General features: G+C 27.9%; 1 protein-coding gene across 1 annotated transcript in view; it reads right to left on the bottom strand.

Moving 5' to 3' along the window:
• LOC111635834 (exportin-1-like) overlaps nucleotides 1–13750 on the bottom strand; it is a 78424-nt gene that overhangs the window by 18143 nt on the left and 46531 nt on the right. Inside the window, 9 exon segments of the mRNA XM_023380934.1 lie at nucleotides 3453–3611; nucleotides 6841–6876; nucleotides 10446–10477; nucleotides 12125–12179; nucleotides 12296–12415; nucleotides 12493–12607; nucleotides 12677–12792; nucleotides 12867–12973; nucleotides 13114–13288. Coding sequence (XP_023236702.1) covers nucleotides 3453–3611; nucleotides 6841–6876; nucleotides 10446–10477; nucleotides 12125–12179; nucleotides 12296–12415; nucleotides 12493–12607; nucleotides 12677–12792; nucleotides 12867–12973; nucleotides 13114–13288 — 915 coding nt within the window.

Below are 13750 nucleotides of genomic sequence, written 5' to 3'. Positions count from 1 at the left end.
AATTAAAGCGCATTTTCCAAAAATGCTAGTTTATTTCAATTTAGATCATGTACTTGTTTATTACAGCTCAGAACTATGAGTACATAAGCAATAATACATATAGAAAACTCTTCAGTGAAATTAGACTTTTCCTATATACCTAAGTTTAATTACACAAATGTAATACATAAGTAAAAAACAGATTAACTAATTTTTTAATTTTTAACATATGCATTGGGAAAACCTACTTTATTATGTAATAGACACAGCTTTAATGGACACCCCCCTCACTCAAATTAGTCCATTAAATCAAGGTTTCACTATATTTTATTCAATTTAACAAAATAAACTATGCAAAATTTGTAACTAACTAAACCTAATAGTCTTCAAATATATACTGTATTTTCAGTTTTTAAATTTCAGATTACAGAATATGTTATATAGATCATAATGTCAAATGCTCAGCTTAAAAACAAATTCAGAATAAAGAAATCAAAAGGACAGTTTTATATATATATATATGTTACTGTGAATGATTAATATCTGGTGAATGTCAGCATTCACACAGTCGTTTCATGTATGTACAAAATATTTGCTAAATATCATTATTTCTCACTTACACCAACAAATGTCGACATTCAGCATGCACTAATGGTGAATGTTGAATAAAAATATTTTTATTACGTTAAGACAAATACGAAACTTTTTAATATGTCAAAATATGGGAAAGCTTAAGTAACAGTGCATGTAAATAAACCGTTAAACACTAAAACGAACAGTACATTCCAAATCATTAAAGAAAATAATACAATAGTAAACTTACACATAAATTATGTGATTAACGTTATACAATCTTATTTATTGCAACAACTTAAACTGTTATGGCACTTTGAATTGTACAAGAGCTCCTTGTTTTACAACAGAATTTATTCATGGAACACATCCTTTTGCAATGACAATGTGTATAGCCTTGCCCTCCACTTTTTGAATTAGCTGCAGCTGCTTCTCTCAAAGATATTTCTTGAGAAGAAATATCTTTGAGAGTAACTTTTCTTTACAAATTACAAACTGTTTACGGGTATAAAGCTGCTTGAGGATATCATTTTTGTTTGCTAATTTATAAAAGTCAGAGTCTTCTATTCCAACAACAACCACCAACACATTTCAGGCATGTGTACGACCATGGTCGACATCAGAGACTTGTATTCATACGGTATTACCAATTTGAGCAGAAGGAAACAGTGAAGAATTTGGCGACAGACTGTCGCCTCTCTGTTAACCTTCTCAGGTGTCGTTTCAACCTCCACCAAGACTTATCTGTGCTTGTCGACATACACCAGCAATTGTTTGAATGTGTAATATAAATATAACCAAATATTTGGTCTTTCACCATCATATTTTGTATGTGTCAACATTCACTGGAAAATATCGACATTCTCTAATTTCGGTCTTTCACAGTAACATATATATATAAGTAAAATAATTTTTACTATTTTAAATTTTTATTATTTAATTCCTATTATTTTTTAAAAAATGTTCCTATTTACCATGTCAAATTATAGTTAGAGTTTAATCCCAATTCAGTGCAAAACTGATAATTACTAAACAAATTCATCAAGTTCATTCTGAACTTTTAACTTTCATAATGTCTGGTGGTTCAATTCAGAATTACAAATTAATTTGGTTATTGAAAGAATTTTAAAAAAATCTGTCTGTCAATATGAATGAAAATGAATTATTCAAACTGTCTAAATTTTAATTTATTAGGTGCATATTTTTATATGTATAAATAATCATTATTACAAATTTTTTTAACAGGTTGTGTTATGATTCTTACTTAACCTGTCCTGTGTTATTCTCAACAATTCTCGTGGTTGTGACCTTTGACCTTGACTGACCTGCGATATCTTGTTACACTATCGGTACATTTTTGGAACTAGATGTCGCTACTCATTATAATTTTTATATTAAAACTAACTTCCAAAATATAATTTTTTTTGTTTTTATATTTATTAATATATCTATTTTGTTTCTGAAAAATAAAAAATAATTTTTGATGATAAAATAGCCATGATTACTTTTTAAAAAACACGTAATTTTTGTTAGGCTTAACATTGAAGGCTTAAAATTCGACATGGCGTCACAAGCAATAGAGAAGAATTTCAACATCAGATAGGTTAAAGTGCAATACTAGCCTTTCACAGCCTTTTTTTAAGCATTCTTTTTTATAATACTCCCATAACTGTTCTATTGTTCTTGGAATTACTCCAACAATAGCATTAAATTCAGTTTCTATTTTATTTCATTCTATTGTTTAAAAATATATTATAAAAATAAAAACTTAAAATATTGTACGTATACTTTTGCATGAAGAATAAAACATCGTTACAATATGCTGTTTTTGTTTTCACTACTTGTGCTTTCCCATTTAATCAATTTTCTATATAACATATTCTTTTCTGCTTCCTGAAGGCAATCTGTTATATGGAATTTCAACTATATTTTGTTACCCTTACTATTTTCTTACAAACAATATTTTTATTTGAATTTTTCAATCATATAAAAGAATTACATAAAACACAAAGAAAAAACAAAGTTCAGTGGAACCTCACGTAACAAGCATAATTTGTTCCAGAATCTTACTCGTAATGCGGAACAATTTTTCCCATATAAATTAATGTAAAATATGATGTGTTCCATGCCAAAAACAGTACTCAAATATTTTATGTATAACATTTATTCAAAAAAAATTATACAATATACATTGTTAAGGAGCATGAATCATCATCATTTCTTCTAGCGAAGAACAAACCAACCTGAAATGCAAATTCGATTTGAACAAAAAAAAAAAAAAATCACAGATAATATGTCTAATAAACACACCAAACGATATGCCAAATTCTTGGGCTATGTAAATTCTATAATTAAATAGTAGAAATTAATTAATTTGACTAGAGGTAGGCAGTTATGCTGCCATCTCGTATTAAATTTAACAATTATAAATAACTAATTTATAATTTAGATATTTCTAAAATTTAATTTGGAATTGGTCATTAAATTTATTACAAGATGGCAGCATAACTGCCTACCTCTAGTCAAATTAATTAATTTCTACTATTTAATTATAGAATTTACATAGCCCAAGAATTTGGCATATCGTTTGGTGTGTTTATTATATAATGGACTATGGTTGTTGATGTTTATATGTAATATGTGTGAACATAAGTTTGGAAAAATATGTGATCACAAGCGACAGTAAGATGCTAGCGGAACGAGTGCTAAACACAGACTGATAGAGCATGCTCACAATCCTGAACTTCCCCTGTTCTTGTCACTTGTTATGCAAAATATTGCTCATTAAGTGAGTCATTATTTTACTATTTGTTTTGCTTGTTATGCGAGGTTCCACTGTATTTGATTTTATTTGATCAAAATTTTCAAACTTCATTTAAATAAAAAAACTTAATACTTACTGCAAGTAAAGTATCTTGTAAATCTGAACGTTTCTCAATCAAATTTCCATGTTCTTTTAAGTAAGTACATAAAAATAAACTCAAATTTTGTATAAATTTTTGTTCTTCATCTTGACCATTAGAATAAGCATCTTTAATATTTGTTGATGGAGGGAGCATCTTAAAAATAAAGCAGAGTTAATAATATAATGAAATTAATAAAGGTTATTATTATTATTTTTTTAATCTTTCAATTTTATTATTATATTCTTACATAAAAGAGAAAATTAATATAATTTAGTCTGTCCAACAAAAGATGACCCATTCAATGCCATTTATAATGAATGGTTGGTCAGTCTTGTTGATGGCTAAGATACACAACATGATAATTGTGATGCTAACATCACTATAAAGTAAATTTTGAAACTAAAATAATTCTACACATTTAAGATAACATCCATGGGCTTCACTGTGCAATATTTCATCTTGTTTATACATGATGGCAAAATGATGGAAATGCTAACAAGACTAGAAGTAAAGATAACATCATTGATTTAACTTTCGTTACATTTTTTTTTTATACTCTACAGTGTAGAAGTTCTTTTTACATTAATTGAAGTAACATTTATATAAAAGTTAAACAGTATTAAATAATTTTCAAGTTAAAAGAAGTAATAACTCTTCATGTAATGTTTTCTAAACAGTAAATAAATTAACAAATGAAACTAAATTTTAACATGGTTGACTCCACAAGATGTTTGCCACATAGAGAAGCTCATCTTTTGTTGAACAAGATCAAGATCAAACTACAAAATAAATTGAAGTATACATACATACATACATATATATATATAATATATATATATATACTTTTAAATCAATATTATCCTATCTAATTCAGAGAAAAATTTTACTAGCTGAAAGGGAAAAAACAAACCTGCATAATACAATAACATTTTTTTGTTACTTGTAATTATAACTTATTTTTTCTACAAATACACATGGTATAACTAAAATATAGGATTCTTATAAAACCAAAATCACTATAAAACAAACTACAATAGAGATTTGCTTTTAACTACTTAAATTCTCATGCACTTCATGTTGATTAATTTTAAGTATAGTTTGGTTTGAAGAATAGATGGCAGTAACAGCCACAGAAAATTGCATAATCTATAGAACCTGTGTTCATTGTATATGTATATACAGTAGAACCTTGATTATCCGGACCTCCATTATCCGGATTGTTCAAAATAAACAACAATTTTACGAAATTGCTGATTTGCACTTGGCGAATTACGACACTGTTTATGTACGTGATGGAATGCATAACTTTTTTTGTTTCAACAGCGTCTCACCCAGCACAATGGTTGTAAACTCTTAAATATATTTTACATCATAATAAAAATATAATTTGACATACGTATTTATAAATTATTTATATTCAAATTACATCATTTCTATGACCAAGGGCAGCATAAGGCATGGATGACGTGGCCCACCGTCTATGCCTCGTGGTCCGAAGGACCTCGCACCTCGAAGGTTTATGCATTACTTAAAAGCAGCGAATGCGACAAAAAAATTTTACACGTCATAAAACGATAAATAGTTTGTCAAATTTTTATTCATAAAAATGCNACAATAAAAATTAAAAAAAAAAAAAAACTCGGGGAGCCAAAATTTGACTGATCACCATACTTTCCGTATGTTATAATCTTAAAGCCAAGAAAGTAAAAATTGTGGATACTTCAAAAAATAAACAGAAAATTAAAAAAAATTCTATTTATGCACCAATTCCATTTTCCAAAAATACAGAACATCCAGAAAATATCATACTATTAGCACCATTGAAATGACTTCAGTATTTCAAGATGGATGCTAGTATAAGTGATAACAAATTATTAGTTATTTCCAACTTATGACAGAATTCCATCATAATTCAAACATAAATGAGGTACAATTCCAAATGCCATACATAAGTCTATATAATATCAAATCAATACCTTTTACATTTTTTCCAGCAAGCTGTTTAAGATATAAACAAACATTTTTGGTTTATTTCTTGAATCTGCTTCAGGTTTAGCATTCGAAAATACCAAAATATTTGTTAGAAACTAATCTATCAACAAAATTTGATAATTAAGACATGTCATGCTTATTTTAGTTAAAAAAAAATTTTTTAAAAAGGTTGGATATTTTGCTATAATTTGCATTTTTGGGTATAGCTTGGATACTCTGAGGAAACCATTCCACAACACCTAGATGCAAAAATGAAGATCAAGGAAAATCAAATTTTACATCATCTTGTCTTGAAATACTAACATGGTACATTCACTTAGGCAGAATTGTGGAGCAGACCCATAGATCATCCTGTAACTCAACAAACTACTATGTCACAGGATGTTTCCACACAACCCAGCAATTTAGGACAAAATTTGACATGTAACAAGCTCCTTCAAAATCACAAATATACGAATTGACACAGAAAGTAGGAACCATAAGAATCCTTGTGGACAAACGAAGAAAACAAAATCACCAATTCTGAGGCTGTTGTTTGTGGTGGTTATGTCAGACTGCAAAAGTTTCATAAAAAGTCTGTGGAAATTCTCTTAAGAAACAAGACACTCTTATTTGACATGTCAAAAGACAGTAAAAAAATCACAACTGAAATCACATAGATCATCATCAGTGTATCATTTATTGATACCTGATAAAGACAAAAAAAATTTAGATATTATCTGTAGTGCCAAGAGCTGACATGCAATATACTAGAAGTACTCAACATTATCTGGTTACCAATGAAGCATGAATTTATCTGTTGGGATGCATAACACTCAAAATTCCAGAATTTAAGCTGCCACAAATCCTCATGATAATCAGAAATCATCATATAAGTGGAAAATATCAAATGGAAGTACATTGTGCCTAATCTTGTCCCAGAATTAAGACACAAAGGCCTAGTTTCCATTTGGAAAAAACTAACATGGGGTTTTGCTCAACTTTTCCAGTACTGAAACACGATGTTAAGGGAACCAGAAAGAAAGTATGATAATTAGGCTGTAATTTGAAAAAATTGTAGACCTATAAATTTCCACTGTTGCTGACTATTGTATATCTGTCCTTTCTTAATCTCTGGAATGGAGTTAGATGAAAGTCAAGACCTGACATGGAAAGCTTAGAGGCAGGAGGTTCCAATTAACTACATATGAACTTCCCATGCAAACTGAAGTTACGTTATTTCAATTCAAAAATTTCCCACGAAAGGAGCTAGACAGATGAACAGCATGACTCTATTGCTAGCAAAAAAGTATAATATACAGGAGCAAGTTAGTAGTATAATATATTACTAATTTGAGGTGGAGAGCATATATTTTAAATTAAATAAATTAAAAATATGATTAAAAATTGCAGCCTGGCATTGTGACTACGTCTCAATAAATAATTGCTAGTTTTTAATTGTACTACATTATAAAATTTAAATAAAAAACAGCTTAAGACAACAAGTAATTTTATAAAATTATTAGAAATTTCTCTATTTAGAAAAATATTTAAGTTTAAAAGACACTAAGACTTATTAGCACAAAGTCAAAATTGGTGTCACCACTTTTATGAAATTTTATTAAAAAGTAACTTTTATATTATTGATTATTATAGAAAGCAAGAGACTTAATTTTGATGGTAGAGACAAGTTTTTAAAAATATTGTAAATGCCAATAAATAAAATTTTCACTAAGCTTGACCCAATTCATATGTGACCCCCCTCTAATTCTATATATATATAGGTCATTGATGCTATTAAATTTTGGTGGTTAACTTGCATCTTTGAATGTATGTATCCAGCAGATAAATGGCATTTTTTTTCTTAAATTTCTCAAAAATAAATAAAAGTTTAACTGCGAGCTTTGTAATATTCCTCAACTGATATGTTCTGAAGTGATTCCTACAGTGGTTTTCAAGTTTGACTTTTTTTTAAGAGAAATATTACAAAAAAAAACAATACTTTACTACCACTTGCAGTAAATTCTCTCACAGTGTGAGAGCAATGTACTCTCGCAATTGTTATGTGCAACAATTGCAATTCAATAAAATAACAATGTAGAATATTTAACCTATATCACAATGCTACACATTCTATCTTTTTCTCCCGGTTTCAATAACTGGACCAATCCCAATTTATTTCAAATAAGTCATTACAGCTTTTTTGACAATGTGATTTTCTCGCTTTGGTGTTATCACCTTGCTTTCTTGCAATCAGAGCATGATAAGAAATTAAATACTTTCAATTTTGCAATTAAACTTCATGTTCATTACATTGCAATACCATTTAGTGATTGTGACCCAAACATTTATTTGATAATTTTATCAATTTTTGATTTATCCAGTCCTGAGATATAATGTAAAATAGACACTGACACAAACACACAAAATGTTGTAAGGATTTTTTCCTATATTTTTGGGCTCCATGAATGTCAAACAATAAAAATTAAAAAAAAAAAAAAACTCGGGGAGCCAAAATTTGACTGATCACCATACTTTCCGTATGTTATAATCTTAAAGCCAAGAAAGTAAAAATTGTGGATACTTCAAAAAATAAACAGAAAATTAAAAAAAATTCTATTTATGCACCAATTCCATTTTCCAAAAATACAGAACATCCAGAAAATATCATACTATTAGCACCATTGAAATGACTTCAGTATTTCAAGATGGATGCTAGTATAAGTGATAACAAATTATTAGTTATTTCCAACTTATGACAGAATTCCATCATAATTCAAACATAAATGAGGTACAATTCCAAATGCCATACATAAGTCTATATAATATCAAATCAATACCTTTTACATTTTTTCCAGCAAGCTGTTTAAGATATAAACAAACATTTTTGGTTTATTTCTTGAATCTGCTTCAGGTTTAGCATTCGAAAATACCAAAATATTTGTTAGAAACTAATCTATCAACAAAATTTGATAATTAAGACATGTCATGCTTATTTTAGTTAAAAAAAAATTTTTTAAAAAGGTTGGATATTTTTCTATAATTTGCATTTTTGGGTATAGCTTGGATACTCTGAGGAAACCATTCCACAACACCTAGATGCAAAAATGAAGATCAAGGAAAATCAAATTTTACATCATCTTGTCTTGAAATACTAACATGGTACATTCACTTAGGCAGAATTGTGGAGCAGACCCATAGATCATCCTGTAACTCAACAAACTGCTAACACATAGGCTACATGACATGAGCTAAGATTCATATAAGAGTAAGGTGAAACCCATGTTAACATCAGTTTAGAATAGGAAATGATTATCATGGGCCAGGGACCACCTGCCCAGATGGAAACGCAATAGAAATATAATTTAGTCTGATAAGTCATCCTTCCTTGTTGTATATGAAAAATTTGACAAAGAGTCATCAGATGGCCCAATGAAGAGCTTGCTCAAAATTGTGTGAAGCAAGAAGTCAAGTGTGGGAGTATTTTGAATATCCTGGCACTGTAATTTAATTCTTCATGATGGGATTGTTAATGCACAATGCTACTAGGCAATTTTACATTCTGTGACCTGCCTACATCTGCAGGGAGATGTGATCTCCCAAACTCATCAAACTGTCATACTGCTCACTCCACTACTACTCAGTTTTGACAAAATTTGATACAAGTCCCAAGTCCACCAAATTCATCCAATCAATGACCAGTGGCACATGTCCTCAAAAAAAAAAAAAAAAAAAAGGCCCTGAACAAAAGATAAGATAAAGACAGTACTTCAAGATGCATGGGACAACATTTCACAAAACCTTTGTTGTGCCTACATTGATGCCTAGACAAGTTGTAAGTAAGTATGCTGCAAAAGGAGAACCCACAAAGTGGTAATTATAGGCAAATGCAAGGAGCACATAAATTGATTGCCTCTATGTCATGAGAAAATTGATATTTCCAGGCATATATCAAGATGCCTGTTAAAGTGTACGTACTGATTTTTATTGTAGAGCATAGCTCAAGTGGAGTACTTAATTTAGTAAAAGTTTCCTTAAATTGCAAATGATTCTGCTTTTCTTAAGTTTATGACAACTGTGCATAGATCATGAATAATGTACTGCCATAGATAGCTATTATTATTTTTGGAATGTATCTCATGTATTCAATCATGCATTTATAATGTTAAGATATTGCTACACTTTCATTCTAAAAAGCTTTAAGGCTATTTACTTTCTTGACTATAATTAATTAAAAAAACATAAAACAAGTGTTATTTAATTTACACATCAATATTAAAAAAATTAATTAAATATGTAATGATATTTTAAAATTTGAAAGTCTCAATTAAATAAATTACACATATCATATAAAAATATCTTGCTTATTATTTTTAAGAAATTAATTTCTTTAAAATTGTTACTTTTAATTTGTATTATATTTTATTCAATTTCATGATGATAAAATTAGCTAGATTTGTTATACAGTATATAAATTAGATAAAACCAAATATTTTTCTGCTGTACATAGAAGTGATTTAAATATTTTATAAAAATACTTGTTTTGTATTTTAATTGTTCATTTGTTTAACTTGAATGTTTACATTCAAGTTAAACAGCTTCTTGAAATGCATTTTACTGTCAATATAACTGAATACAATAAATATCTTCTAATTTTTAAATTTTGCATCAGTTTCAGAATCTTTTTCTTATTGACATATATCCATATGTTCATCTACAAATTATACAGCAATTTAACTAGTAAATTTTTTAAACATATGTATATTTCTATAGCCTTTTCTTTTTTTATATTTCTTCTTTACATGCAACCTGCTAATCTGAACTTTTTACTAATCTGAGCAATCCTGTACAATTAGTTTAGATTAGAGAGCACAACACTATTCTAAAACACTTTTCTGGATAATTTAAAATTATTTTTTTACATACAATAAAAGCAAATACAATTCTAGATTAATGTAATAANTTTCATAAAATAATATTCCTAAACATATTTTTCTTACTTAAATTCATTAAAACTCAAAACATTTCATCATTAATAGTTATCTATACTAATATTATAAAGAGGTAATGTTTGTAAGTTTGTATGTAGAGGGTAATCTCCAAAACTACTCATCTGATTTCAAAAATTATAATAAAATTACCTGCACTAAAATCATATTCAATTTATTTAAGTAAACTCTTTCCTTTTCCAAGCTTTCAGGATCAGAGGATGTTTTAATTATCAAACCAACAATGTATTTTTTTATTCCTAAAATATATGCATAACATAAGAACAAAATTAAAATTAATGGTGACTATAACAAATATAATAAAGAAGCAAATCAATTTGTATGTGTCTTTCCCCCCACACATGTTTAAAGTATATCATAAATATATCAAATGACTAACCTTCACATTGGTGCCTCGGAAGAACTTTCCATCTAGTTTTTATAACATTCTCCAAAATTTGTAAAGCATAATATTTTGTTTGTTGATTTTTAGAAAATTCTAATATGGTATCTACCCTTGTCCAAGCATCCGGATGTTCTTTTAAAGTTGTAAGCACTTCCTGTGCAATTCGTTGCTGAAAATTTAATTCATTTATTATTTAGTCTTTCTAAATTAATATTCAAATTAAAAATTGTTAAAATAAAATCCAATCTTATTATATAATTGAGATGAGTTGATGATGATGATGATGATAAGCACAGAGCCCAAACGGTTAGGAGTAGAAAGTTGAAATTTGATACCCAGTTAGGGTACATCATGAGAATGTACAGTACAGGTAACCCCCGTATAACACAGTAGTTACGTTCCAAAAAATTGCCGTGTTATGCGAATCCATGTTATACGAAACAGAGAACTAATACAAAAAGGAGGGTTAGGTTCCAAAAATTAAAAAACATGCTAGTATTGATTAATCATAACTTCATGCTTTATTTTTCATCATATTGCATTTTGATAATTTTTCTTTAAATATTTTATCATCAAAAAATAAACTTTTAAAAATAATAATTAAAAAAATAATAGATGATTTGAAAACAACTAGAAAGTCATGGTTACCATACTGAAAGAAAACAATCAATAAAAATATTTTACCTCCCACCACTATACATTATAAACATAGCAGTTCTCAATTGTGTATTGCAAAGTCAATAGAAGTTTATGCCAAAAATTTGGGAATTTTTGTTCATTGTTGTTTTGTACACTTGCTTTTTTGTCTTTATCTATGATATCAGCTAGGAAAATTCTATAAATAAAAATAATAAAGTTGAATGAAATGTTAGAAATAGCTAGCAACAGTTTGTTGAGTGAGAAGGGTAGAAGGTTACAACAACTTTCTACACTAACACAACAATGAATAAAAGATTGAGAACCACTGCAGCAACATACACAAAACAACTGATCCTATTTAATTTAATTTTCTTTAAAGAATAAAACAAAAGCCTTATGTTTTTATTTTTAATGCATTATGATAATATATCAAAAAGTATTCTGTACATTTTAAGAATTCTTCAGAATTTTTTAAAAAAGAAACACACATTTTATTTTTAGATCAAAAGGATCATAAATAATTCACACATTGCACTTTGTAATTATGTCAAAACTTTGACAATTTTTGCATATACATTTTAATAAACATCACAATACAAGTCCAAAAGTAAGATTTATTTATCTTTTGTAGTATTCAAAATAAATTTTAAAATAATATTTACCTATTTCATTCAGACACTTCAATGTAACATTTCTGAACATTGGTACATTTAAAAACTGCAATAAAAAAAATTATATTTAAACTTCAATATATACAGTATACATTCATATTTAAAACAGACATATAAATAATTCAAAGCATTGCTTCTGAACAGTAAAAAAAATGGCAATACCTTATAAATGAGAGTGCTTATTAATTTTGTTTCAAATATATAACCAAGAGGAATCCAGTTTAAAAATCTTAAGAGTGTTTCTAATGTAGCATGGACAAGTAGAGCATTCTGAGAATTTTCCTTTAATAAAAGAAATTTAAAATATAAGTATTTTATAATGTCTAATTAAACAAATTAAAAAAAATTAGGTTCATTACCATAACAAACTGACATAATTGAAAAATCTGAGAAAATTCACTACACATAGTATCTTTCAAATGCTTGGCCTTTGCTTGCGTCATTTGTCCACTTGAGAAATCAAATACTTCTTCACTATAATAAAAATTTAATATATAATTATCAAATTTTTATGTATTAAAATGCTTTACAGAAATCAAATACCTTAAAAGTTTCAAGATATTCATATTATTTTGACAAAGGCTTTCATTGGTTTTACTGGCTCCTACAATATCACTTATAAAAGTTGGCCAATTTTTTGGCCACTCTCTTTTTAATATCTAAAAAAGAAAAAATATTGATAAATTAAAATTTTATAAGAATTTAATTTATTTGTAGTTTATAATAAAATTACCTGCACTAAAATCATATTCAATTTATTTAAGTAAACTCTTTCCTTTTCCAAGCTTTCAGGATCAGAGGATGTTTTAATTATCAAACCAACAATGTATTTTTTTATTCCTAAAATATATGCATAACATAAGAACAAAATTAAAATTAATGGTGACTATAACAAATATAATAAAGAAGCAAATCAATTTGTATGTGTCTTTCCCCCCACACATGTTTAAAGTATATCATAAATATATCAAATGACTAACCTTCACATTGGTGCCTCGGAAGAACTTTCCATCTAGTTTTTATAACATTCTCCAAAATTTGTAAAGCATAATATTTTGTTTGTTGATTTTTAGAAAATTCTAATATGGTATCTACCCTTGTCCAAGCATCCGGATGTTCTTTTAAAGTTGTAAGCACTTCCTGTGCAATTCGTTGCTGAAAATTTAATTCATTTATTATTTAGTCTTTCTAAATTAATATTCAAATTAAAAATTGTTAAAATAAAATCCAATCTTATTATATAATTGAGATGAGTTGATGATGATGATGATGATAAGCACAGAGCCCAAACGGTTAGGAGTAGAAAGTTGAAATTTGATACCCAGTTAGGGTACATCATGAGAATGTACAGTACAGGTAACCCCCGTATAACACAGTAGTTACGTTCCAAAAAATTGCCGTGTTATGCGAATCCGTGTTATACGAAACAAAGAACTAATACGAAAAGGAGGGTTAGGTTCCAAAAATTAAAAAACATGCTAGTATATTTTCATAATTAAGATAAATATCTTCATTAAAATTTTTTTAAGTGATACATATTAATATAAATTAAACAATGTTTTCTTCGTCATCACTAAAAACACTATTAATTAACCGAGAGCGTTTTCTTTTTGGCAA

This window comes from Centruroides sculpturatus, unplaced genomic scaffold (genome assembly GCF_000671375.1).
Source record: "Centruroides sculpturatus isolate CEXI.00-Female unplaced genomic scaffold, Cexi_2.0 scaffold983, whole genome shotgun sequence".
In the NCBI taxonomy this organism is placed as follows: domain Eukaryota; kingdom Metazoa; phylum Arthropoda; class Arachnida; order Scorpiones; family Buthidae; genus Centruroides; species Centruroides sculpturatus.
The sequence above is the reverse complement of the archived record's forward strand: the minus strand, read 5'-3'. Positions and strand labels throughout refer to the sequence as shown.